The sequence below is a fragment of the Globicephala melas genome, chromosome 3 (assembly GCF_963455315.2).
Source record: "Globicephala melas chromosome 3, mGloMel1.2, whole genome shotgun sequence".
Classification (NCBI taxonomy): Eukaryota; Metazoa; Chordata; class Mammalia; order Artiodactyla; family Delphinidae; genus Globicephala; species Globicephala melas.
This window is the reverse complement of record NC_083316.1, coordinates 142,564,691-142,591,673: the sequence shown is the minus strand read 5'-3', so window position 1 is coordinate 142,591,673 and position 26,983 is coordinate 142,564,691. Positions and strand designations below refer to the sequence as shown.

At 40.4% G+C, this 26,983-nt stretch overlaps 1 protein-coding gene across 5 annotated transcripts in view; it reads right to left on the bottom strand.

Annotated features, from left to right (window-relative positions):
* Window positions 1-26,983, bottom strand: part of TENM2 (teneurin transmembrane protein 2) — a 3,004,989-nt gene that overhangs the window by 705,051 nt on the left and 2,272,955 nt on the right. For 2 of the 5 annotated variants that reach the window (XM_060296578.1, XM_060296579.1), the window contains exon 1: window positions 8,162-8,619. The exons of the other annotated variants lie outside the window; for them this stretch is intronic. In XM_060296578.1, coding sequence (XP_060152561.1) covers window positions 8,162-8,207 — 46 coding nt within the window. In that variant the 5' untranslated portion in view covers window positions 8,208-8,619. Of the gene's footprint in view, window positions 1-8,161; window positions 8,620-26,983 lie in introns of those variants that run through there. 5 annotated transcript variants of the gene reach the window in all.

The following is a 26,983-nucleotide window of genomic DNA, read 5'->3' as shown; positions in this document are numbered from 1 at the left end:
TACGTTTCGTTCGTGACTTGCCAGCAGTAAGGGGTAACAGAGAATTTAGTCTCGTTAGCCTGGCTTTCCCATAAAGCCAGATTTATTTTTAGTTGAGACCAGCTCACTTTATGTGAGGCTCTTCTTCCCCAGAATCACGCTTGCCGTGTTTCTTTTCCAATCCTCCTCCTGACCAGGCAAAGCATATTAAATTTAGAACTACCTACTGAGGGCTCTGATGGCTTTGTAATCCTTGAATTTTTTCTCGCAATGTTTCCAACTATTAAATATATCCATGAGTGAAACATTCAACATTAAAATAATTTCTAATTCAGGACTAGACCATGAACTCCTTAAGAGTTATGTCTGGTTCATCTGGTACCTAGCACACTGCATGTCAGATTGTGGGAAATTAATCATGTCAGCTGGAAAGAAACATGATATCTTACCAGGAATACAACCACATTTTATCTTACTAGGAATATGCCCATTCACTCTCTCTCTCTCTAACTCTGACTATAGATACAGGTACAAATATCAATATAGATACAGAGATGGAGATATAGATAAAAATATGCACATACACAGAGTAACCATGTATGTATGTATATATATATATACGTGTATATACGTGTGTATAAATGTGCACACACATATAAACGACAAGAGGCATCTCCTACATACATATAACTCATGATCAAGGTTCTCCATTTTCAGTTTTGTCTGCTATAGTACTGTTTAAATTTTCATTTACACTATGGATTGAAAACTATTGGTTAATATACTACATCATCAGCTACACCTCAACATTTAAAGACTTCACGTACATTTCTTTCTAATAACCTCAATTCTAATGATAAAAAAAACTATTTTTAGTGTCAAGAGTAATAACATTTTTTGCCCTTTAGTATATCTGTATTTATATTACATATTATATATTTTGTTAGTTACATTATATTACACAATATGTTTAGAAATAGAAACACCTCCTGTAGTTTGATTATGCACCTCAAAAGTGCAACCAATTATAGACATGTTTGTCCAATAAGGGTAGTAAGAGAGAAGAGTGCATTATTTGACAAGACATTGTTACAACGTGGCAGGTATGATCACAAGATTTTGAGAACGTCAAAGCCACAACTAATGTATAAGAAAAGGAGGGAGATCAAATTCTGATTCTGTAGCAATATCCTCTAGATGGAATCCTGCACTCTGTTCTGCGAACTTGGAAGGTGGCTGGGAACGTTCATGCCTATTCTGTGATTACAACCTCTCTGGAAAAGCCAGCTACCCTTCCAGTCCTTTCACCATTTCAATGTAATTCTGGGATCTAAGAGATTTTCACGTCTTTAAAGTCAATTGGGACTTTGACGACCTCCAGGGGTCAAATTCTACATGTAAATAATTTATCAAGGATTGACTGGTAGTCAGTGATAATGGAAATGAGATAGGACCAGTACTGGAGATTAACTAAGTGGGGTTTGGGCACCAGTAATCCACTTTTGTACTTAACACTAAAGAAATATGCTTAGCAGAACCCTGATAACCTGCACAAGGTATACTTGCTTGATCTCAATGGTCTTAAAAAATGCCAGCTAGGCACGCCACCCAGCCAGGTAATTCAACACTGTAGTTGGTCGGGTGGTAGGGCAGGGACATGATGTAAGCCAGAGCAATGAAACCAGTTTCTTGGCATGGTTCAGACTAGTGGATTTACTTTTTGCCTCTTAAATGTGTGGCTAAAATATTGGCATCTTAACAGCTATAGTAAACCACCATTTGTAAATAGAAAGAGGGGTTCCCCCAAATGGAAATTTTAGTCAGTCAATTTTAGTTTCAAAAACCTACCTCTTAGACTTTTTACATAATTAGCTCTTCCTGAAGGAAAATTCATAGGTTTGGATCTTGCTGTTCAAATATGCCTTTCCATACCCTTAGCAGAGGTGCCAGTGATTAGAGAAACGATACATGTCAGGTAGTCAGAGAGAAGACAGGGAAGTCAGAGAAGAAATCTGAATGCTCTCTATGCTGGAAATTCGAACCTGGATAATCAAGACTGTACTATATGCACAATAATGATTCTGTCCAGTTAAGAGAAATTTGTAATCCACTCTGTTTCAAGCCTAAAAGGTCACATTTTCCAAAAATCTGTATTTTGGCCTCCAATGGCTTAAAAAGTTCTCCTAGCTAGATTGTCTCCAATTACAGAAATCCTTCCCAAGTACAAGGCTACAGAAGTATATTAAACCTGTAGGATACCATGTAGCTGACTGTTTTACAGAGTTCTACAGCACACCCGATCTCTACGCATGAGGTAATACCACTGAAGCAATTCACCACAATCTGATAATACTATCTGTTCAGCTCACAAATGTTGTCTTACATATGGGGGTAAATTGTCTTTGAATAGAAGGTTCATGATAGCAAGCAAAGGGAGGTACAAATAAATTTATACTAACTTTAAGAATCCCTCCCACCATCCCAACACACACACACACACAGATTTCATGGGTAAACAAACACAGGACTGCTGTGCATTCAATAGATTTCTGGTCTACCCAGCAATGATGGAGTTACTGCAGTGACCACACATGTGTGAGTCAGGAAGAAGGTCTGGCCACAGCTAACTGACTGTCAGAAGAACTGATGACAACAGTGAAAAGACAGCTCCAGTGCAGGGCTCAACTTTGGTCCTGTATCAAGTAGTGGTCAGTGACTAGCAAATAACAGATAATAACAGAGTTGTAAATTTCCATTGTATTAATACACATCCCTCCAGTGAACATAGGGATGTGCACGTTACGGATTGGTGAGTGCTAGTTTTTCCAGGTTTTCAGTACTCTGCAAACACACGGAAGCAAAACAGTCAAATGAGGCAGACTGAAGGAAACAGAAAAAAAAAATATCCACCTACATTCAAGGTATGAAACAATAATTTCTAAGCCTTTGGGAATCTATTTTTTTCCCTTGCATTGTAATGCAGTCAAGTGTCTGAGTGATGCCTTTTGTGTTTGATAATGTCAAGTTTGAATGTCATGGGTAGCCCCCATCTCTGATGGTATTAAAATGGTGGGAAGATGAAAAGCTTGGAAAACTAAATGGAACAAATTAGATTAAAGTAGTTGGAGGACAAGGCAAAGCATTCATCTACAGCTTGGTTCTGAGGTGACGTCGGTCACCCTGTCTACGGGAATAGGCTGGTTAAATCAGTTTCTGAGGAAAAGGGTGGCATTCCACTTAATTATTATTTTTGCTCCTTCTCATTATGAAGTCTATCAGATGAAAGAAAACATCTTATATGTTAATATATAAACTTCCATTAAATGATCAGAGGAGTCTCCACAACTGAACTTCGGTCAAACATTCTAGGCATCTCCCAGTTCAAGTTAAGTTAGTCAAGGTTTATAGAAAATAACTGACACACAGACAATTCAGGGAAGCAATTAATTCCCAAAAAGGAAGTATATACCTTTACAGAGAGATTAAACCTTAAAGATCATAAAAACCCATTCTAATCGATGTCGGGAAACCAGAGATGAACCTAACACTAATTGATTATATCCAAATAGTATGGAGAGAATACCACACCTGCTAAATTACAGGTCTCATCTCCGACAAATGGTGAAGGTTTTTCTTATGAAAACAAAAGCATATACACAAAATCCCTGTCTAATGAGGCCGTGACATCTACAGTACATACAAGAGATTGCAATAATTACAATAGGAAGGTGTTTCTCCGAGTCATTCTCCCTCCCCTCAGCAGTGTTTCTCAACCTTACCACTTATATCTAGGCTAATGCAGTAGATTATTCAAAGCTTCAAGCCTCAAGACTAGGGGTTCTCGCTGTTTTTTCAACAATGACCCTAGAAGACAAAGCAATATTCCACGGATAACGATAGCTCCTTAGGGCCACAATTTAATGAGAGGGCAGATGGACCCTAAATAGGCATTTTAGCATCACTATCTATGGGCAAGTGGCATGGTATGGACCCATTATTCCACTCCTCCCTGACTCCCACACAAAGAACACTCCTTTAGAAGCTGCCAGATTACATCTTTCCAGTGGCTATTGAATACCTGCCATTCAAGGTTCTCAATCGTACTGGCATTGGTCATTCATTTTGGTGTTACTGCCCACAGGACCCCTCTGACTTGGCTCGTCCGGATTATTTTGTGTTTTCGCCTTTTACTCCTGATTCAAAGGCGACCATCCTCAGGATCCCCTCAATCTGCAGTGACCTTTCCTTCTTTGCTCTCCTAGGGAAAGAGTCAGGATTAACCAGCACATTTTAACCCACTAGGTAATTCTTCAGGTCTGGTCGACATTTTCTGTTTTCCTAAGGTTCTCACTGAGAGGACAGGCACTCTTTGCTATCAGGACAGACATGTTTTGGCACATTTAACTCACGGTACTTTGAGTATAGTCAGTGCTTGATAGCTATAATGAAAAACAGAGAACACCTAAAGCGAAGCGCAAATCAACCAGAGAAAGAAACCAAATTCTCCCACCAAACTGTAAAGCTTTTCTTATTTAAAGACAGAGAGAAAAAAATAATCACTATGGGTCAAACACAAAACATGTATATGAATCAAAGCAAAAAAAAAAAAAAAAATTGAAACAACCTTACCCCAGTGGACTTATAGTGCTAATTACACTATACTTACAGTGCTAATTACAAAATACGAGTAGATGATACTCATGCCTTCTAAATGTAAGCTTTTCCCTCCCAGAAAAGAGAAATGAGAAATGGGTGTTAAATCAAAAACAACCTATGGAGCATTTCACACCTCAGGAATGAAAACTGATAAAGAAAGGCTTCAATGCAAAAGAAAAATGCACCAGAAAACAGCATGGACTGTTTAAGGTAAGAAAAACTGAAAGCTCTACCACATAGGCTATCTTGTCTGAATGTGCTTTTGTAATATCCAAGGCCCCCTTTGCATTGGAAAAATTGTACACACTTCTCTTTCACAATTGAAATCGGTTAATTGATCATTTCCAAAAATAAATACTCTCATAGATAGAGGTCACTGGTTTTCTGAAATTGCATCAGTTTGTGTCTGGGTACTAGAATCCCGGGCTCCTCTGGGTTGTCTTTGTCATTTTATCAGAGTGATTTCCAGCAGAGTAGCTCCAGCGTGGGTGCCCTCCGCTTCTAGCACTGATGCTTGCTCTCTGCAGTCCCAGTTTCTCCATCAAGCCTTGTGGCTCTCGCTTTGGAAATCTGGCACTTAACAGCCAATGTTAATTATATTTCCTAGTCAGAGGAAAATCCTATTGGACTAATTTTTCAAAATCACGTAATAAAATAACTTCAGTGACAAACCATGTAGGTTTTCAATTGTTTTTTAACAGAGAGATCTATTAAGCACTTAATATTCGGTGGGAAAACAGTCTCAGAGCAATGAAATTCTATTACTTTAGAGGTTGCATGCTTTTAATTTCTTAATATTTTATTACATGTTGGCAACTGGTGCATATTTTTATAATGTGTTTGATCATTACTCTTCTCGGGGTATTCTATTTCAGTTCTTCCTCTGACATCATATTTGCATGTTAAAGGGTTTTAGCATTCAGGGATGAAATGTTCTGAATAGTAATGCGCAGTTAACTTGATTTTTTAAAAACGGAAAACAGCAAACAGGCATTATATATAGGGTCTAAAGAGAACAATCTCATAATTTAAAAATCTAGCTCAAGTTTTAATCACTTTCTATAGAACATCATAAAAGGTAATGATTCAATATAACCCATTAATTAGCAAATTATGCAAAATGCTACCAGCGGAGTTTGGGGAGAAGGATCTTGTTCGTTGGCTTTTCTAAGTCTATCACATTTCTTTTTTTGCCTGTAAAAAAAAAAAAATGATCTTTTCTTTGCTCTCCAGCAACATCTACTGGAAAAGTCAGAAAAATGCTATTTATATTAATCAGATAGTTTGAGTAAAAGGAGAGCTGTGGTTACCATCTGCTTAAAAAGTGCACGCTGAACTACCAACCAGTTTACAACTGATTTATTTCTGCCTGCTTTAGTTCCATTTAGTTCTCCAGGAGAAGGACAGTGGTTCAGTGATAACAAACGGCCAAGCTACAACTTCAAATTTATCATCTCCTCACCACGAAGTAGTCATTTTCATAAATAAAATTAAAACGCATATGTGATGCAGACAACATATTTCCCCCAGTCCGTCTTCTCAACACTTGTCACTTATTTAAGATGTAATCATTATTATCAGCAGCGACACTGAAACACTCAATGGTTAGCTGAAGCTAGAGTCAAAGAAAAGGTTTTATCAGAGAAAGCTATGTAGAAACAGGGACTGAATTTGAGAAGAGCCGCTTCAAGATTCTGCAAAGTTTCCTAAGTTGAAAAAAAAGAAAGCGACATGTGATATGATTTTAAAAACTCACTATGCTGCCACCAGCATGATTACATCAAACATCCTAGCAGTTTCTTTTTCCCCTTATCCACATCTTTCGCCACTCTTTTAACCATGATGGAAAAATTAAGTTTCCCCACACCTGTATGAGGGGCTTTCCAGAGAACTTCTGTTGGAGATTATCTCTAGATGATGAAGTGTGATGAGACCTATAGTCGGTTTGGTCTCCACTCCCTAACATTCAGCAGCTCCTGATGTCCCCATAAAATTGGATTCACAGGTTGCGACCACAAGATGCCATTAGATGGTCTGGCAAACACGAGACACGTCAGGGTAAGGAACTGAGGGGCAAGTTGCTTGGAAACTTGGTAAGAAAATAATCTTATCACCAAATAAATATATAAAATATCTTCTCATGCACAGTGCTGAACTCAACCATGTCACAGTCTAGCAATTCTTTCTAGGACCAAACCCTGTGGAGGCATTAAAGTCACCTTTCTATATCTCATTCTGGAGAAGCATTTTTTAACAGAATTTTATACTTTTAATATTCTGATTTTCCCAACCTTCCAAAAATCATCTAAATATTAATTCAAACATTTTAGGTAACATCCTAGGTAAAAATCTGGATATCATTTGGATGTGATTATCCTTAAATCAAAACTCTGGCTAATTAAAATTTTTTCTTTTTGCATTCTCAAATCTCAGTTCATTCACGCCAGCAATAAATTTCAGCAGCAGAGGCGAGGAACATAAAATCAATGAAGACTGAGGTTCAAAACAAATGATCACAACTTTAAAACAACAGCAGCAGCAGCAAAAATCAGGCGCTGGGAGACTACAGTGTATTGCATTTGGTGTTTGTTCAACGTTAAAATAGATGTGAGCCTTTTAAGCTTCATCCCAAAGCTCTTTAAAGGAGAAATGCCATCAAATATAATCCACAACTCTCATTCTTAGCGCACAAAAGGGACAGATTCCCGAAAGCCACCTACAGTAGAAGTCCGCATGTATTCTATATTTAGGGTCCTAATGCAAAGTTCCGACTTGAGGCTGATAATTAGTCCCCTTTATTGTTGAGCCGCTTAAAATCCAGGACGGCTGATCAAACAGCACCTCCAGAGTTAACTCCCATTTCAAACTGTCATAATTCAGTTATCCTAATTATTTACTGGATCCTTTTCTAACACATGCCCTAAACTGATGTTTTAACTTCATATTTTCATTTGGGGCAACACAATCTCCATTTATGAAGCATCAACCTGACACAGGTTAGGGAGATAGAAGCAGCGCTTCACCCACAAGATCCAAGCCAAACACAGCCCAGCAGCTCGACTTAAACTCTACCCTTGCCTAAACCTCCGGTGAAAAATTATTATAACGCAGCAGAAGTTCAGTTAGAAGAAAAATTTCAAATCCCAGCTGTCTCCCAGGGTTTAAGTCCCGGAGTTCAAAAACAAGATCAATTGAATTTTTATTATTATTTTTCCCCGTTAGCTATTTAGAATTTCACATAATGCAAAGTGCTATTCTGATCAAAATCATCTTTCTCATCTCTCCCCTGAAATAAAACGGAGGAGAAATCATTCAGTTTAAATGCATTTGCTATACAAATCTATTTTCAATTGAATTTGCTGCATGCTCTAATTCATCAAAATTAATACAGGTACTTTCTATGTTAAACAAAAGGAAGTCGACTGAAAAATCGGCTTCTGCTGTGGATGCCTTTCTCAATTACAAAACGGTGAAAACAGAGATTTAACTAAGCCACTCGGTCAAACCCTCCGATGGGCGCTCTTACCTGGCTCCGCTGAAGGCTTCCTTCCCTTGTTAGCAGCGTGCAGCATCTCCACTAGCTCGCCCCAATCCTCGCCACCGGTCTCAAATTACACCGCTAAATCCACCCCCTGCCTTTTTTTCCCCCCTTTCTTTCTTTCCCTTTTTTTTTTTCTTTTCTTTTCTTTTCCCCAGCAAGAAAATGCTTATTGAAAGTGATTAGTTTTTGTTGTCCCTTTTAAGTCCCTCCTGCGGGAAGGAACAGGGGAGCAATGTGACGCCACCTTTTAATCTTTTGTAAGAGTGCAAAGGCAGAAAAGGAACGCTCGATCAAACTGAGCTGCACACATGACTAAAACTCGCAGGAGAGGCTGCCGCTGCCTGGCGAAAGCATCGCTAGGCTTGAGTGTAAGAACAGAGAAGAGGGAAGAGTCAATGGAATGTGACAACGTATGTGCATCAAAGGCAGGAGGAGAGAGAGAACAATGAGCGAGGGAAGGACAGCGGGGAGAGAGGGAGAGGGAGATGGAGAGAGAGATGGAGAGAGAGAGGGAAGAGAGAACATGGGGAAAAGATAGAGCGGGTTTCAGGCAACGGATTCTGAGAATAAAGCCACAGTGCAGTGTCTGGCAGCTTCTGTTTTTATCTCAGCAAGCATGATACACTGCCTCTCTCATTTAGAAACACATTCGTGTATCTTCCAGGTTTGAAAACTGAGATAATCGCCATGTGTCTCTGGTTTTTTCTGACTGGCATTTAACTGTGCGGTGTACCTGTGATTTTTTAGGATGCGTTTACGTGCAATTTATTTCGCATATTTATTTATGTAGGCAAAAATGAAAGCTGCTAATTTCTACGGCAATTTGCAACGTAGTTTTACTGACAGATGGAATTCTACTTATCATAACTGCTGACAAACTGCCACGGGTAAACAAAAGAAGAAACAAATGCTTCGTCTTGATAATTGTCTTTAAAAGGAAGAGCCCACACCAAAATATTAGCAGTTGCAAAAACCTATGTTTCCTGGTTAAAGTTGGAAAGGTGGTTTCTTTCCAGTCATTTTGTTAAGAAAGGCAAAATAAAAGGCAGGGCAAGATGTTTGAAGGAAAGGTGTTGGAAAAGAGCTATTAGGAAAGTGAAAACCTCAATTCTTTCTGGTTTCCCTCCAAATGTGACAACAGGCTTGCTTTCTTGAGTCCTGGAACAGAGTTTTTGAGTCACTATTTCTATAGACTTTTACTGCATCCTTCTGCCTTCCTGTACCATTTGAAAGTAGGCTCCATTTTTAAAAGAGTCAAAAAGAAATGATTTCCTAATTCAAATGGTTTCGAATGCTGTTTCACCAGCTTTGCTCCATCTCTACTCCGTTCCTGCCACATGGGGGCTAGGATTAATTCCCTAAGTGACCTCTTTTATAAGGATGTAAATTGCTTATTCCAAGGTCGAGTATTTGGTATAAGTTAAGTTATTGGTGAAAATAACTGCTTGCTTCCCATGGTAACCTGAGCTAATGCAGTAGTAAGCCAGCAGGAAGAGGTTACATTCAAGCTTTTAACTGACCATCTTTTTGAAATGCAGCAGTTCTAATACGGAAAATAAATCCCATGTCTCCTACTTATAAGAGTTATTATTTGGGAAAAACTAAAAGCAAAACAAAACATTCAATCATTTCACTTTAACTATGGTGTATCCCAATAATATATCCCTGGACCCTAAGCATCTGGTATTTTGGAGTTCTTGCACAAACCACCAGATATAGACTGAGAACTGGTCCAGGAATGAGACCTTCTATCTCCACCCTGGCCACATTGCTGTATCCAAAGAGGGATTGCTTGATCTTGTTAAACTGGGGAGTGTCATCATTTTCATGGTTTGCCAATAGGAGGATATGTCTATAGTTTGGACCCAAATAAAGAAGTAACAATCTCCCTCCATCCCTCCAATGTGATCAAGATGAAGCCCTACTGATCATTAAGGCAGAGCCGAGAATGGGGAACACACAGAGGCTGAACAGAAGGCAGCTGGCCAGAGAACAGAGCGTGCTCAGATGTAGAAGGAAAGGAGGCTGCAGGGCCGGTGAGTAGCTAAGGAAGTGGTGCCCTGGTAAATCCAGAATTCTCTGCAAACATCTCGAAGAGTGTATTGGAAGCAGCATCCTTTAAATGGCATTATTGAGATAGATTCTATAGTGAAAATTAACTTGATACAAGGGAGTAAGTAGACTGAGAATTTTCTGCCAATAAAAATAAAGACCCTGTTACAAGAATACAACCGTTTCAGTGAAAGAAAAGCCGGGGAGGGGCCTGGGTCGCATTGAACAGGATCGGCAAAATATAGTCAAAGAAAAATAAAAAGAAATCAAGGCGACGAAAAGAGATGTTTTTAAAAGCTATAAATGGCTATCGGTGTTGTTGCTTATTTTCACCACTTCCTTAGTGAGGAGGTGGGGACCCTGAGAGGGCAACGTTTGCAGTTTGATATATATGACTTAAGATACCTTGACTGGGGGGGGACCATCTGACTCTACGAGGGTGCCCAAGGTGGCCCAAATCACGTTAATGTTTCTAGCTGGAATGTGACTTTCACAGGTCTTGTTTCTCTGCAGGAGAGCTTTCTGCCCACGTGCTTCTACTGTGGAGTAGATGGTGGTTAAATGCTCAGTTTGGGGAACCAGGCTTCCTGGGACTGAATCCCAGCTCCACGACCTGCTTGCTGTGTGATCTTGATCAAATTATTTTGCCTCTCTGTGGCTCTTTCCTCATCTCAAAATGGGCATAATAACATTACCTGCCTCACGGGGCTGTCATTTGGAATAAATAATGCATGTGCTGTTATGAGTTCTGTTTCCGACCCACAGCAAGTGCCTCATATGTGTTAACTCCTATTAGGAAATCCACCTGAAAGAGTTTTTTTTTTAATAGTTAAAATAGACAATATTTTCTCATCTCAGAGTAGACGGCTCACAAAGACTTATTTCCACTCTGCCCTTCCTTGTAAGCTCTAGTTATTCAACCTGCCCTCTGGGTCTTTCCACTTGGATGATATGCTTAAAACTCAAGAATTTCCACAATCAAACTCATGAATCAAAACAAGCTTTTTCTCCCAATTCCCTCACCTGTGTAAAGTGTATAAATCTTGGAGTCATACAGGGTTCTTTTCTTTCCTTTCTCTCAACATTCGACTATCGGTAACTATCAAGAATCACCCCCTCATATCTTTTAAAGTTATTGTTTCATTTCCAGACTTTTAATACCTTCTCCACCTGCGCACTTTTGCCTGGACTATTGTGATAATGTTTTAATGCAGCACTTCGCCGTGGTTTTCTGTCCTGAAACACATGGACGGGGACGAACTGCAGCATTCGCTTCTCTAGGGACAGTCCTAGGGTCCTGCCAAAGACCCAACCAGATCATAACAACACCCCTTTTCCTCCTCTCAAGAAAGCACTCGGAATCTAAGTGAAGGCGAGTGGCATTATTCTAGAAATGACCTTGAATCTGCTCTAATGGATAAAGCAGCTAATCTTCGGCAAACCAATACTTTACTATTAGTGCCTTGTTAGTTGTGACACATCTCCCAACTGTCATGACACAGCTAATGAAAACACTCATTTTAAGAGGTTTTCTTTTCATCTCCAATTCATCCTTCACAAACCAGAATAACCTTCTTAAAATGCCACTCGGAATGACATCCATCACCAATAGTTATTGATTGGTCGATTGAAAGTCTGTTTTATTTCATTACCTTACGTAGCAGCTTAAAAATCATCAAAGGTTCAAAAAAATGATAGCAAAAATCATTATCTGAAGAAACAAAGAGCACGCAGAAAAAAAAAATGTGGGGAAAAGAAAGGTGTGTCAAGCTAATGATAAAAAAAGATCATGTTACTTTCCTGGCAACTGTAATATTTGCAATTATCGTCAGCCTTTTAACATTTGTAATTTGTGATTTCTTTTCTCGTTCCAAATACATATCAGTTTTTATAAGAAATCATCAAAGGTTCACAATTCTTTAGAGAACTAGTAAAAATCACTTTGTTGTACAGATTTTTTTCCCCTCATATTCAATCACCTCTGACACCAACCTATCCCTGTAAACATTCACTCTGTCACCTACTCACAGGAGCTCCCTCCCCTGTCCCCAGCCTGACCTGGCACATCCCTTCCAGCCTCATTCCTCATTCTCTTTAGAATGTCCTCTTCTCCTTCATCCCAACATACTAAACTCTTAGCTCTTTATCTAACACTGAGACAAGTTACATATTCCCCCAGGAAGACTTTCTTGACCTTCCGAACTTTACAGTGATGAAATTATTTTAACCACAATAACTACTCAAATGCTCTACGGAAAGTGATTTGTATGATAATAACGAGCTTGGCTTTGGAGTTGCTCCTAGGTCTAAATCCTGACCTGAAATTGCTTCCAAATCGTGGGACCCTGATCAAATCCCTTTTCTCTTTCAACCTCACTGTCTTCACCAGTAAACTTCATTAGGTAATAAATGTAAAGTAATTAGCACAATAGCTAGCATACAGCTAGCACCTACACAACAAAGAGGAGTTAGTAATCATACAAGTGCTTATTAAGTGACAGGGATTTATCGTTGCCTCTAATTTCTAAACCTCAGGACAACCCACCAAATGGCTATTAGAACCTTTTTACAGAAGATGAGACTGAGGCTTATCAAAATTAACTTAGCCAATATTACACAAAGAACAAATGGCAGAGCCAGAATAGAAACCCTTGTCTTCAACCTTCTAGTTATTTGTATCCTTGCCTATCATTGACCTCTGAGCCTATACTGTATTGCTTTATTATTACTTGGGTTTTCAGGTTTGCGCCCTATTTTTCTGTGTTATAGACTAAATGAGAGCAATATTCACGTTTACACTATCTTTGCATCTTTAGTATCTTTCAGAAATCTTTACACAAAGTAACCTGCCTACTTGGTAAATGCTGACTGCTTGATCATCTGTGCTCATGGGGATTCAAGTTTTTAACCATATCTGAATTCAGTGACACTGGTTTTTGCAGAAATGGCTTCATCATCCTTTCTATGAAAAACATCACAGTTATACAAAATAATATAAAAGAGAAACAGTACATATGAATGAGGCATGGAGACAGAAAAGAATGACAGTCTCTGCAAAAAAGCGGTAGGAAAAGTGATACTCATCGATTTGATTTGCTTCTTCATACTTGGCATTTATATTCTGCTTGAAGATAGGGCCCTCAGGCTACCCATTCCATGCATGGAAAAGTGGAGGTTATTAGCTGAACATCATCCATTTAAGGTTACACAGAAAGTAGAAATATCCACTCAAATACCCACGGCATTCCGTCACCTTTAATTCTTTCTTTTTAAATAAATGCAGTAATTATATTCTCATTTCTTTCCTTTCTGGCTATTAGTCTATACAATACTAAAACAATGTGGAATAGGATAAAATATTCAGTCCACCAGTATCATGTTTTCCAGTGTATGTGGCGATAAACAATGCTACTGAATTTTCAACAAGTTGAATGAATGCTTTTATTTCAAATATGTGTAGACCATGGTCTCTGCCAGTCTGTGCACAAGTGAAAAGCAACAGACTAAGAAGAGAAATGCCCTGTGCACCCCACATGGGATAATTAATATTGCCAAACACTTACTGTCTTATAACAGTCTTGATATGTGCATAAACTTCACGAAGTCAGGATATACTGTTGTTCACTGCTGTATTCCTGGCACCTAGAGCAGTGCTTAATTTACGGTGGGTGCTCAATACGTATGTGTCTGATAAATGAATGAGTGAATGGGGTCATCCCCCGATGTTACCTAAACCCGTCAATTTCTAGTGATTTTTTTTGATTTCCACACAACTGGTGTATATATACCCAAATATATTTCATACTCTGCCACCTCCCTGTGTAATTTCCCCTGGAATTTATTTTGTTAAATGTTTGCTACCCTTTGTTCCCCATAACTTGTCCTTCATCCTCAAAAATTCCTTTCTAGATTATATTAGCTCATGGTAAATGCTCTTTTCTCCAATTTCAAAGTGCCCCTTGCCTGAGACATTTTATTACATATACTTTTCCAAATTAATCTTGTCCTGGCTTTGGATATCTCAGGCTGTTAGTGAATTGTTATTCTTCTAATATCTCTAGGTTATTCTTAGTTCATCACTTAGATTTTAAATTTTCTGAAGGTTATAGGAACTAAGTGCCTTTATTTTTTAATGTATAACATATATCGCTATTCCTTTGGGTACTATCTTGTACATAGTGAGTGCATGTGTATAATATATATGTGTGTGTGTGTGTATATATATATATATACACACACAGACACACACACACATATATATATATAAAACATGTTGATTTGATGTTTATAGTGAAAGTACTCACAGGTATAAAATTCTATCATTCAGAAATTATGTGCAAAAGCATCTAATATAGTCCTTGGCCTTTAGAAAATTGTTGTTAGAATCCTGCTAGAATAGTGGTAAAGTGGAATTTTTCGTAGCTTCTTCAGCCCTTAGGTGCTATGGAAGGCCATTCCTTTTATTTACCTCAGTGTATATTTTTTGAGCACATGGTCAGAGTCAACCAGTGTTCCAGCTAGTGTTGAAATTAACTCATTACAACAAATTGAGATTCTTAGGCAGGAAGAATTAGCAACTGTCCTCTGGAAGATTATCATTTTTTCCCCAATCATTGACACATTAGTTGGAAGTCAGCTTATATGGACCTGTCAGCAACTAAGCCTTAGAGAAGAGGTTTCTCAGTTCCATAGGGTCTTCCCTATGGGGTCATTTCAGGCCCGATTATCCACTTATTTATTCTGGGAGGTTAGTTTTTCCTTAGGGGGGATATGATGGGAAAGGACATTGTGGAAGACACCTCACCTTAATAAGCCTCACTCCTTGGACACAAGGAGCTTTCTTAGGGAAGATTTTTCACTCTTGTGGTGGTTCTGTATGGATTCACTACAGATTCAAGCTGTTGGAATTGTCTGTAAAGTACTGGTTTTCAAAAAAAAAAGAAATATTCTCCAAAATTATAAAAAGGATGTAACCTCTGAAGTTTCAAAAAAACCCTTAATGTATTCTTCTTACTACTGTAAAGATAAGATAATTCAGGTGCATTTTCGTATCTGTTTCCAAAATTGCAATAAGTATATAAGATGATTAAAGGTTGGTGATTTAATTTTCTGAAATTAGTTTATCAAATATTCTAATCATATCAGATCTTATTTAGCCAACTAAAACAAATTATTTTGCTTATAAAATTGCTTACATTAATTAGCGTGTTCAGGCATTTTGGTTTTTGTCTGCTGAAGAGAAGCCAGTTATCTGTTTTCCGTTTCTGTTTTTGCATAGTGATTTGAACACCCCCACCCCCACCCCCCCACCCCCCGCTTAAGTGAAAACCAAAGTAGCGGCCACCTAACCCTAAAGTATAAATGGAAAACAAATCAAGAGAGAACCTCAATTCTCTGCTTCCCATGGTGGACCGAACAGAGTTGGCCTCAGTGAAACTCTAAGACTTTATGTTCCTCTCCACTGAGTTGAATACAGCCTTTGGTGGACTATTTGCTTCTTGTTACTGATGTTTTTCAATACGGAACATTTGAAAGCATCCAACCAGAAGTTGCACAATGATCACAGCCTTGAATGTATTCATCAGAAAAACACATTCACTGCTACAGGTTTTATTTTTACGGTAACCAGTGTACTGCACTGTTTGCCAGTTTCTTCAATACTCTTACCTATGACAATCACAAAAAGCAATTCACAACCTTACTTATCAGATAGTTCTGTTTTACAAGAATCTGGTTGCTATTTGTAAAATCCAGGATAAAACAGTGCAATTTCTGATGCGGAATATCTGAAAAGCTCTGGAAGCTGCTAGGAAGAGATATGCACTAAAATATGTAATGTGATGGAATTACAACAAACAGACTTTCTGGAGGGTACACACTCAAGTGCCTCTCAGACAGAGTATGTGACATTTAAGGGTGTGACTTTCAAGATTTACAAATAATCTCTGCATTTAAACTGCCCCTTTCCACCCACAGTCTTTCTTAGCTCCAAATTTAATTCTCTCATGAAAAAAAGAAAGGTAGACACAGAGAACCATTTGGAAGTGAGGGCTGGCAGCATCTCACCTCCTGCCCACATCTGCAGCTACAGTGTAAGTGTCATGCTCCAGGCATTGCTAGCATTGCTATAGATTAAAGGGGAAAATGCCGGTCAGGGACCAGTAGTGAATGCAGGGACCGTTGACAGCCCTTTCCAATCTGGAGAGTGAGGAGTTGGGATCTTGCAGTCACAGTTGAGGGAAGGCAGATCAGGGCTTTGGGGTGCCTCCCATTGCTAGATTCTAAGGCTCTTCTAAGCTGAGTGTTGGGCAAGTGCAGAACAAGGTAGGGGAAATACTCCCTTCTTTCAGGTGGCTACCAGAGGAGAAATACAGTTTATCAGGAACTGTCCTTAGGAATCTCCCAGGTTGATGGGCCTTTCCTCTTCTGGCCTCATTTTCTTCATTGTCTTTCAAGTCTTCTACTGAGTGCCCTGAGGATGCTGGGGACCCCAAGCTCCCTGCTTGTCCCTGGCCTGTAGTGGATGCTGTTGGTACATTCCAGATGCCTGATGGGCATTCATCTCCTGCTGTGAGGGGTGGCTGATAACCACGCCCTGCTGTCTCCTTCTCAGCCAGTGGGAGCCTTCTCAAAAGAGGCGGTCCCCCACTGTCCCATCCTCTGCTCCCTTCTTGCCTTAAGGTGGGACCAATCCTAAATTACACTGAAGCTCATCTCCAGCTGAGACCACATCCTTGCTCTTTGTTTCCCTGTCCTATCCTGCTTCCCTCCCTCTTCTCCCAGAAGCATTCTTTCATAAACCACTTGAATAAGAATCCCTGTCTTAAGCTGTGCTTCTAGGGAAGCCAAGATATTGCCCCTGCTCAAGCCTTCCTTCTGTTTTCTTTTCAATTAGGACCTGTCTCTACTAGGTAAAGATGGGTCATATTAATAAATGATCATAAATAAACGCTCCTAGCATGTTTGTAGTCTAATGTGTTACTCTTTCCTGATAACATAATACCTTACCCACCAAGAATTTACTTTTAGGACTTTTTAAAGTAGCAATCCCAGTGGGCAAATGCAAAAACAAACAACAAAAAAGGTAGAACTCTCTCAAAAAGAATGATCAATCAAAAGAATCACCACTGAATCACTGTTTCTAGAACAAAATGAAAATAGGGATCTCAATTGAATCATTTATTTCACATGTTGGTTCCTAAATATATAGATGCGCTCTGAAATCAACAACATCTTTCTGATGAGAATTTAACTAACACAAAAAAGTGGTGATTTTAACAGCTGACAAATCCCCTATAATAAGGGGCTTAAAAAAACAATGCAAACAAACAAACAAACCACTTTTCCAGTGATTAGGCTGTGCAGATGTCAAAGAACAGTGTGTCAAACACTCCCCGGAAGAGCAGAGATGCCAGTTAAATCTTGTAGAATGAGTTTTCATGACTGTGCATTAGTGTGAGAGAGAAATGGGAATCGCGTGCACCACTGAGAGGCAGTGTAGTGCAATAAAAAAAGGTTACTGTATTTCAATTTCAGATCTGCCACCATCTTAAAACATGGCATTGGCCAGAGCACTTAACCACTATCCACCTCCACTGCTCCATCTACTAAATGGGACTAACAGCTCCCAGCTTCTGATAATAAGATTAATAAAAAAGCATTAGCGTATTCATAAAGATGGAGAACTCTATATTTTCCTTGTGCAGTCAGACCCTACCAAAGCTACATCTATTCCAAGGGAATAAGAAATTATATTCTGGAAGCTGAATGCTTTCCTTGGGGCTGCTGGGACACCAATTAATAAGTTGAGGCAATAAACTCCTCAATAATCCTGCACTGGCTGAAAGAATTAATGCAGCTCACCTCTGCTGCTGTGAGTGAATACCATGTACTCAGAGGATGCTCAATAAATATTAGCTGACGATGATATTGACAGGGTGCCGTGTACAGTCATGGCACTAAGTGAATTACGAAGTGTACGGTTGTTCAGAAAACTCATTGAATAATTATTGGCAATAAGAGAAACCTATCTCTGACCTCATTTACTTTGTTATGATATCATCTCATGCATAGTAAGAATATCGCCAGTCCCTGGAACCTTAATAGCCTTACACTAGCGACTTAGGAGAATACAAATAAGGTCATTCTTCCAACTATATTCAGAATCTAGGCACTTCTTAAAACTTCCATTGTCATCACCCTGGTACAATCCATCATCATTTCTTTTCTGCGTTATTGTAGAGCCTCCTAATTGCTTTCTGCGATTTCTGCTTTTGGCTCCTGTGTCAGATTGCAACAATAAGGACTTCCAATGTATCCGGCTTTCATGCATCTGTATTCTTATGTAGTCCTCTCCCACGCTGACCCTGGGATTGGCCTTGTGACTTGCTTTGGCCAATGGGACATAAGCAAACACCATACAAGTAGAGGCATGATAAGCCCTTGGGATTTGGGGCTTGCCCTGTTGGAAGGGTGCCACTTCCATAAAAGAAAGCCTTGTCTGGCCTCCTGGAGGATGAAAGATCACAGGAAGAGGGAAAGAGAGGCCCAACCATTTCCTGGAGTCCATCCACCACCTGACCCACCAGCTGGATGTAACTGTGCGAGGGCAGGCAAGCCCAGCAGAAGACCTGACCAAACAACACACTGAAATTTGAGAAATAAATTCTTGTCTCAAGCCACCAACTTCTGGTGTAGTTTGTTATTTAGCAATAGGTAACCAATACAGCCTCCTCCTTATTATTCTCAATGCTGCAGTCAAGTGATTCTTTTTATGATATAAGCCACTTAATCTCACTCCTCTGCTAAACACCCTCTAAGAACTCCTTCTCTCCTCCAGAGTTAGAGCCAGAGCCTTTCCAATATTCTAAAGGCTGGACGTGCTTTGTCCTCCCCACAGTTTTTCAGGTCCCAAATCCTACTAATTTCTCCCTCATTCTCTTCCCCAGCAGCTACACACATCTCTTTCTAGAATGTTCTTCCTTGTGAACAAGGATTACTCTCTCACCTCATTTGAGACTTTCCTTCGATATCATTTTTTTCCAATGATGCCTACTCCGTTTAAAACTGCATCACCCCCTCACCTCAAATTCCCTATCCCCCTTTTGGTTTCTTCTCCAAGGCAGTTAACACATCTAAATCGCTATAGTTTTCTTACTTTGTTCATCGTCTGATCCCTTTACCAGAATGTAAGCTCCAGAAGAGTGGGGGGGTGGTCTTTTTGGTTTACTCTCGGATTCCCAGCACCTAGAACCATGCCTGATACATAGGATAGACTTAATAACTATTTGCTAAATTACAAAATGAATCCTCCTGGGTACTCCAAAGGTGCTCTGACTGGATTCTACATTGAAAGATAATGCTGAGGGTGACAAGAGTCTGTAAGCGCACACAGCTGATGCAACTTCCAAAGATTTATGGGCCCTCACTTGAGAGAGCACAGAAGTAGCCTTGTGGTCAAGGAAAAGAGAAGGTCAAGAAGGTTCTTTGGGGAGAGTTTTATCAGCGAGTCTCTTCAGCAGGTAGTGAGAACTGCATTCGAAAGCAAGGAGAGGTGACTTGGCACCAGAACAGTCACCCCGGAAAGGCTAAGGAGGAACCCAAGGAAGAGAAGGAGACTCTCCAGGCCTGTTTGAATGGAAACAGCAAGAGGGCCAAAGAGAAAGATGCATCCAAAGGATAAACCTGGTCTTTTTATGGAAGATGAAGTTTGGGACGTACCTGTTTCAGGAAAAGCCTAAACGTAAAGAGAAATATATCTGAGGCTTGGTCTTTTCATCTCTGTATAAGGGCTGAGGATGCAGACAGATGAACACCAGTAACCGGACCTCGGCATGCACCCAGGGGCATGACGCGTCGGCACTTACACTCCATAAGCATGTATATTACCAGGCTTGTCACCGTTTCCTTAGGAAGCTAGCACTTGATTTGACCCATCAGAAAGCTGGCCAAGCACCTGTCACAAGCTTCCATCTGATCCTTCATTTTGTGAAAACGTCCATCTTCCAAAGGTGCAGCCTGGGCTGGCGGTGCGGCCTCCAGCTTGTAGCACAAGTCTGTGGCCAATAACTCAGTTTAGTTAGTGCAGAACAGATGTGGCCTGGGAGGACCTCTCTTCACCTCGCTGACCCCATCTTTGTACAAAACTCACCCGAAACCATCCCTTTTCCTCCTTGCCCACACCTCATCTTCCCTGTTGCTCTGCAATTATTTATCTGGCTCAGTAACTGTATTGCTTATAGCAGCCATGAAAACTCTATTTTTAGGGGAAAAACATGCTTCTTTGCCCAACTAGATTCTCCTGTGTGGGCAATAAACGATTGTTGGTCTTTTAGAGCTCTTAATAATACTGTTCTCTGGGTTCAATTTTCCTAAAAATGAAAATTGCCCAAAAGCAAAGTAGGCAGGAAATGTATAGTGGGATGCTACTGTACCCCGCGTTCCTGCTGATGGATGGTTGCCGCCTGAATGTCGGGGAGCACGCGCTAGTCACTGCCATGGCTCCTGCTTTCCGAGAAGCTGGCAACGTCTAGCCCTTTGGAATAGCGAGTCCCCCGCTCCAGCCCACCTACTGTCTCCCGAACTGCTTCAGTTAGTCATTCATGGCCTTTTCCAAAACCAGAACACCGACAGGCTGGGCTATTATTCCAGCCCAGCAGATGATTAGGCTGAAGGAGGTTCTGGGACTTGGTATCATTTTTTGTTTTGTGGTTCTCATGTATATATTTCAGCATTTGATCCCACTTCACATAAAATATTTACTTCATGACGGGGGGTGGGGGAAATGTCATTTTTTAAAAAAATTCCTTTAGCTTAATTACAGAAGATGTAAATGTGGTCTCACTTGTGGGAAAAAAGTTCCTCTTAACAATGAGGTATAAATTGGTGTCTGCTTAATCTGTTCACAGTAAGAAGAAAACCTCACATTCGCCTCCTTGTCCTTATTTTTGCAGTGGTACCTGGGAAATTAATACATTCTCTTGCAGCAGCTCCGATTTCTTAAGGAAACAAGAGACAGGAGTTTCCTGCTGGATCCTTCTACCAGCTGTAACGACATTCACCTTGCTCCATTTCCAGCATCTCTTTTGGACTGCAGACCACAGCTATCTTGCCTGACCTCAGTCACGGGCAGCCAGAGTCTAGCCTTCTCTGGTCTCCTCTCTCCCCAACCACTGTGGTCTCCTTCAGATCCCCCAAATGGAGTAAAACTAATAGGGGAACCAGCATTATTTATACAATGACCTTGTGCTCCTGGGGGAAGTGCAGGCGCTATTCTTTCACTTATGGTGTTTTACATTTCAAAGAACCTAGCTCTCTTTGATATTAACGAATGCAATGTGCTTTAATAGGTTAATCAGGCTGCATCAGGTTTTCCTGTGTGTGGCTCTGTTCCAGAGGAAATGATTTGCTTCTTAGTCGATGAATTCTGACAAGGGGCCTCAACATTAATATTTGAGAGGCTTAATATACTGAGGTACCTAAATCCTCAAGAAAAATGCTGGCTTTGCTTACCTCCGTCCCTCGGTGGGTAATAGAGGGCTTCTCCGCACTGGCATTACTAACACTGGGGCCTGATCATGCTTTGCTGTGTGGGGCTGCCTTGTGCTCCGTAGGACATTAAGCAGCATCTCCTGGCCTCTCCCAGCTGGATGTCAATGGCACCATCCCGCATTCACGACAATCAAACGTCTCCAGACATTGCCATCCATCCCCAGAGAATAAAATCAACCCCGGTTAAGAATCACAAGGTCAACTGAAGAAGTGGTGGGAGAGGGCGATTTCTTTTAGGGCTTATCATATGTATAGAACTTCCTGGTTTCAATGATAATTAAGATGATGGTAGCTAATGTGCATGGAGAACTCACTGTGAACCAATCAGCACTAGGTTAATGGCTTTACATGTTTGATCCCATTCGATCCTTAAAATAAACCTATGAGGTAGTTATTGTGATTGGCGTTTTACTGTTAAGGAAACCCAGGCTTAGAGGAGTTAAAATGATTTGCCCAAGCTTCCCCAGCTGGAAAGTAGGACAGTTATGTACGCCTAAATCCAGAACTGCAGTGCAAAAAACCTCTCTTCCCATTCTGGCTTGCCTCCTCTTCTTGGGGTTATAATCTGAGTATCTAACTTAAATTCAGGAGTTGATTAAGCACCACTATGTTTAGGAAACGCACTTACAAACTAAATGGGTCTAAACAAAATAAGGCTATGTTTGCCCTCAAGTAATATATGCAAAATAGAAACTATAATACCGAAAGAAATAAGATACACATTTGATAAGGGCCACAGCAAGATCAGAGGTCAGGGTGCTCCGGATCAGTGCTTCTCAGATCTCAGTGTGCAGAGGAATCACCCGAGACCTTATTAAAATGCACGTTCTGCTCCTAAGTAGGTGTGGATTGGGGCCTGGCATTCTGCATTTCTAACCAGCTCCCTGGGTGGTGATGCTGCAGGTCCGAGGGCCACAGTTTTTGCAGGAGGCGCTGATGTGCTAGGAAACGTAGCCCCAATACAGTTGAGAAGTGAGACCCAGCGTGTGCATCTGAGATGCCAAGAACTTATCATCACAAGGTGGAAGGCGTGGGAGGAGGGGGTGGGATTGCCTTGGCCGTGAGAGCCACACTTGTCTCTCAGCCCTTCACTTGGAACTTCCGTGGTGTGCCTACTCACACCGGCAGCCCACGTCTACAGCTGAACATCTGCTACTGCAAAGGACAAATATTAATTTGAAGCACGAAAACACCTACCCATTGAACACAACTTGTTTCTGCAAACAGATTTCATTCTTATGACCGATTTTGAACTTAGAATACTCTCATTTCAACATACTCTGCTGTTGTCTACATAACAAATACTATCATTCCCCCTCGGGACCTTGTGACTTGAAGGACTACTGAACAGCAACTGACCAGGAGTTTACATAACAAGGGAAAATCATATGTGTGGGAGGCCAAAAGCAGAGAGATTTTTCTTAATCTAGTGAAAGTCACGGTTAAAATTACATTTATGAGCATTGTAAACGAGACTGCCATTTATCTGGCTGAATTCAGATGGAATTGACTCCTGTAATAAGTATTCACAAAGAAATGGCTTGGGAACCCATCTCCACTAGTAGCTGTGGCATCTTCACCCAGACCTCAGGGACTACTGCAGATCACAGATTGTTTTGTGACATCTGGGTTTGACCGGAGGTCACAATAAAGGGGATGATTTTTGAGTCACTTGACTCTCTGAATGCATTCAGCTAATTCGCCATGCACAATGCAGGGGGACACAGTAGAGGAACGATTCACTGGGGTGTAGGGATGGACTATGTGAGAGCAAAGGCTGAGAGGCTGAGAACCAGAATCACCCAATTATTGCTAGCTTCTATTCTGATATAAAATGGGATGGGATTGTGTATATTTGAGATTACAGGTATACCACCATTAAACCGCATTGTACTGATGAAGTAGGATTGAGAGCGTGGGTTCATTCATTAAGTACATATACCCTCAGTCCCTGCTATGCGCCAGATCCCAGGATACCTAGAGGAACTCTCTCGCGCCCCTGTCGTCAAGGGTCATCTGGGACAGAGTGTTTCCCACTCATGAGTCATATGGGTCACTTTTATGATTTTTGCCACAACTACTACTAACTGTACTAATATTTACTCAGTGTTCTTTTCTTTAGAGAATCTCACTTTTCACAGTTTTAACTTGGCCTCGTCTTTAGAAACAGTAACTGTGAACTGATACATTTGAAGCGCTTCTCAGGGCTGACCAAATCTGTTGCTAAAATATTAAAATATACTTCTGTGACTTCTGTGACTATAGGCAGACAAAGCCTGCGCCACCCGACCCCCCCCTGGCTTAGCCCCCTAGACCTCCCCAGGATCCAGCAGCATCACAGGGGTCAGCCCTGGCACTGGACGGGTTTCTAGTACAGTGATACTGCACTCTGGACGGTGTCTCTTCTGACTGGCCTGATCCCATTCTTCAACTGTTCTAGTTCCACAAAACATGCAGGATTTCTGATTTGGGGTTTTTAGAGGGCTTGTACACATTCAGCTTAAAAACAAAATAAACCCTTCTGCTCTAAAAGGCTGCTGCATAGTAGTCAGATGCATCGAATCTGCGGTGTAAGAAGTTACTTTCTCCAAGCTTCAGTTCCTGTCTTCTGTAACATGAGCAAAATATTAATAATTCCTACTATATGGATTAAATCAGGGCTTTTCAACCTCAGCTCTGTTAACATCATGGGCCGGACAATTCTTTGTTGTGGACTACTGTCCTCTGCGTTGAGCAGCATCGCTGGCCTCGATCCACTAGATGCCAGTAGCAACCCCCAAGTCTTGGCAATCCAATATGCCTCTGGACATTGCGTAATGTCCTCTGGCGGGGGCGCAAAAATCACCCCCCAGTTGAGTATGAGTGGATTAAATAAATAAACCATGTAAACTTCTCAGCCTAGTTCCTGGCACATACTATAAGTTCAGTAGTATTCATAGCACTTATTAAGCACTTACTGTATGCTTGGCACACCTCTAAGCACTTGAAATCTATTACCTGATTGAATCCATACATGATCTTGTGAGCTAGGCCCTACTATTATTCCATTTTTCCAGATGAAGAAAATAAAAGCCAGAAAGGTAGTAAATAATTTGCCTGAAGTTCCACAGTTAGCAAGTGGCAGAGCCAGGATTCTAACACAGGTAAGCTGTCACCAAACTCCTCGCTCTTAAACTTTTGGCTTTCCTCCCTTTGGAGAAAAGGAAGTCTCTGCAAAACTAGGCATCGTGGTGACGATCATGAAAATGATGATGAAAACATTAGCACCCAATAGGCTCAGATTTTCACATGGAAAATTATATTCCAAATAGACTGCCAAGTATCCAAGGTACCTGATAGGAAATTCAAATATGGATCATCCATCATTCAATGTTCGTATGCTGGGGTTTCTGTACACATACACACTTTTCTCAAAATGATTAGAGAAATCTTAACTTTCCCTAAACTGATAGAGATAAAAAAATGAAAACTTAACATGTCAAATACATAGCCTGCTAGAATTGGTATGATGATGGGTTGAGGGAATTCGGGAACTGTGAAGAGATGCAGTGCTGGTACAGTACCATGGAAAAGCGCTGGGAGAATCAGGCTGTGGTCAAGCTGGCTGCCTAAAACAGAGATGATTGACCAACGATGGGCACACACGACATTCCCCATTGGTTACTGAACCTTGTATGTTTTTCCGAGGGATTGTTCTTATCCCAGTGCCCTAGGCAGCTGGTATATATCATAGGCACTGACACAGACTAGAAGCCATTTGTCTAGGTTGGTCTAAGAGAACCCAGGAAACCCGTTGACCTACTGTGGCAGCTTGAGAACTAACACTTAATTATCCTTCTGCTTTACCAGCAGCAAAAAGAAATATTCTGTGGTATTAAATGTCCCTCTTATACAATATATAAGTGTAAATAGGTACATGTGTATTCTTCCCGCTGACAAAAATTCATGCATCAAAATCAACACCAAAAGAATAAGCAAGTGTAAACACAGGACCTTGATCTGAGATATGTGTACATGAAAGAGAAACTAAAATACAGATTAAGAATAACAATTCAGAAAGATACCAGTATTTCCTGCCTCTAAAGTTTTAGAATCCAGGCTCCCAGTGAATTATTAAGTTTGTCATTGTTGAACACAGAAAAATGGGAGCTTTTCTCCATTTGACTGAAAATCTTTGCATTTCTACCAGTCTGAAATAGAAACTTGCAATTAAATCAATTAAGCAATGAAAATCAAATATTCCATTAAAATCTAATTTTCCTCTTATCTGATTGGCTGTAACTCAACTGAGTTGAAAACAGATGAGAGAGGCAAAATGACTCAAAGTCTGAGGCATGGAGACAGGAGAAAGGGAACATTTGAAATGTGTTCCTAGGAAATTTAATAAGGGCATTTTATTTTCCTTCTGCTGTGTAAGTTTAGCCATTAGGGGTTCCCCAAACATAGGCTTTCAAAAGTAATTCAGAAGATTAAAATGCGAATCGCGAGATTCCTTTCTCTTCTGTCTCCTTTTCTGCAAATGAGTCCTTGAAGTTCCTCTTTCCCCTTAAGGAATTTGAACAGGCTTGTCCACACTCAGAAGGTGCTGGGTGTATTTGTGCACTCCAGCCGGCCTGAAATTTAGTTGCTATGACCAACGGTCAGATTGGAATGGGCGGTATTTACTGATTCGTGGAGTTCCTGAGACCCAACGTGTAAAGGACGGATGTATTCCTCTGAGTAGCAAAATGAAGGAGTTGTCTCTTGGAGATGCTGGAAAAGAACATGGCAACTGACTTAAACATTCTTTCTCCCTCTGTCCTTATAGGTGACACAAGCGAGCTATTTCCATCCCAGCAATCACACGTGGAAGGATGGCTGAATCTCCAAGAAGGAAGTGGGAAATGAAAGCAAGTCAGGGAAGTGAAGACAACAGCGTATAAGGAAGATGCTTTTCCAAATTTGACAAGACACAAGGATGCCCAACCGAGTCTGCATTAAATATACTATTGAAGGTGAATTTTAAAAATATAATATGTAAGTAGGCAATAAGAGAAAGAGAACATTCAGGAACCACAGTGTGCTTCAAATTTTAAACACAGAGGTGCTGTTGGTCAGTATTTCTGAGATGGCTTTTTAATAAAATTCAGTTGTCAAAACCATTTTTAAAGCCTAAACTGTTGGGATCTTCCAGAGAGCTGTTCACATATTTAATTGCCATAGTCA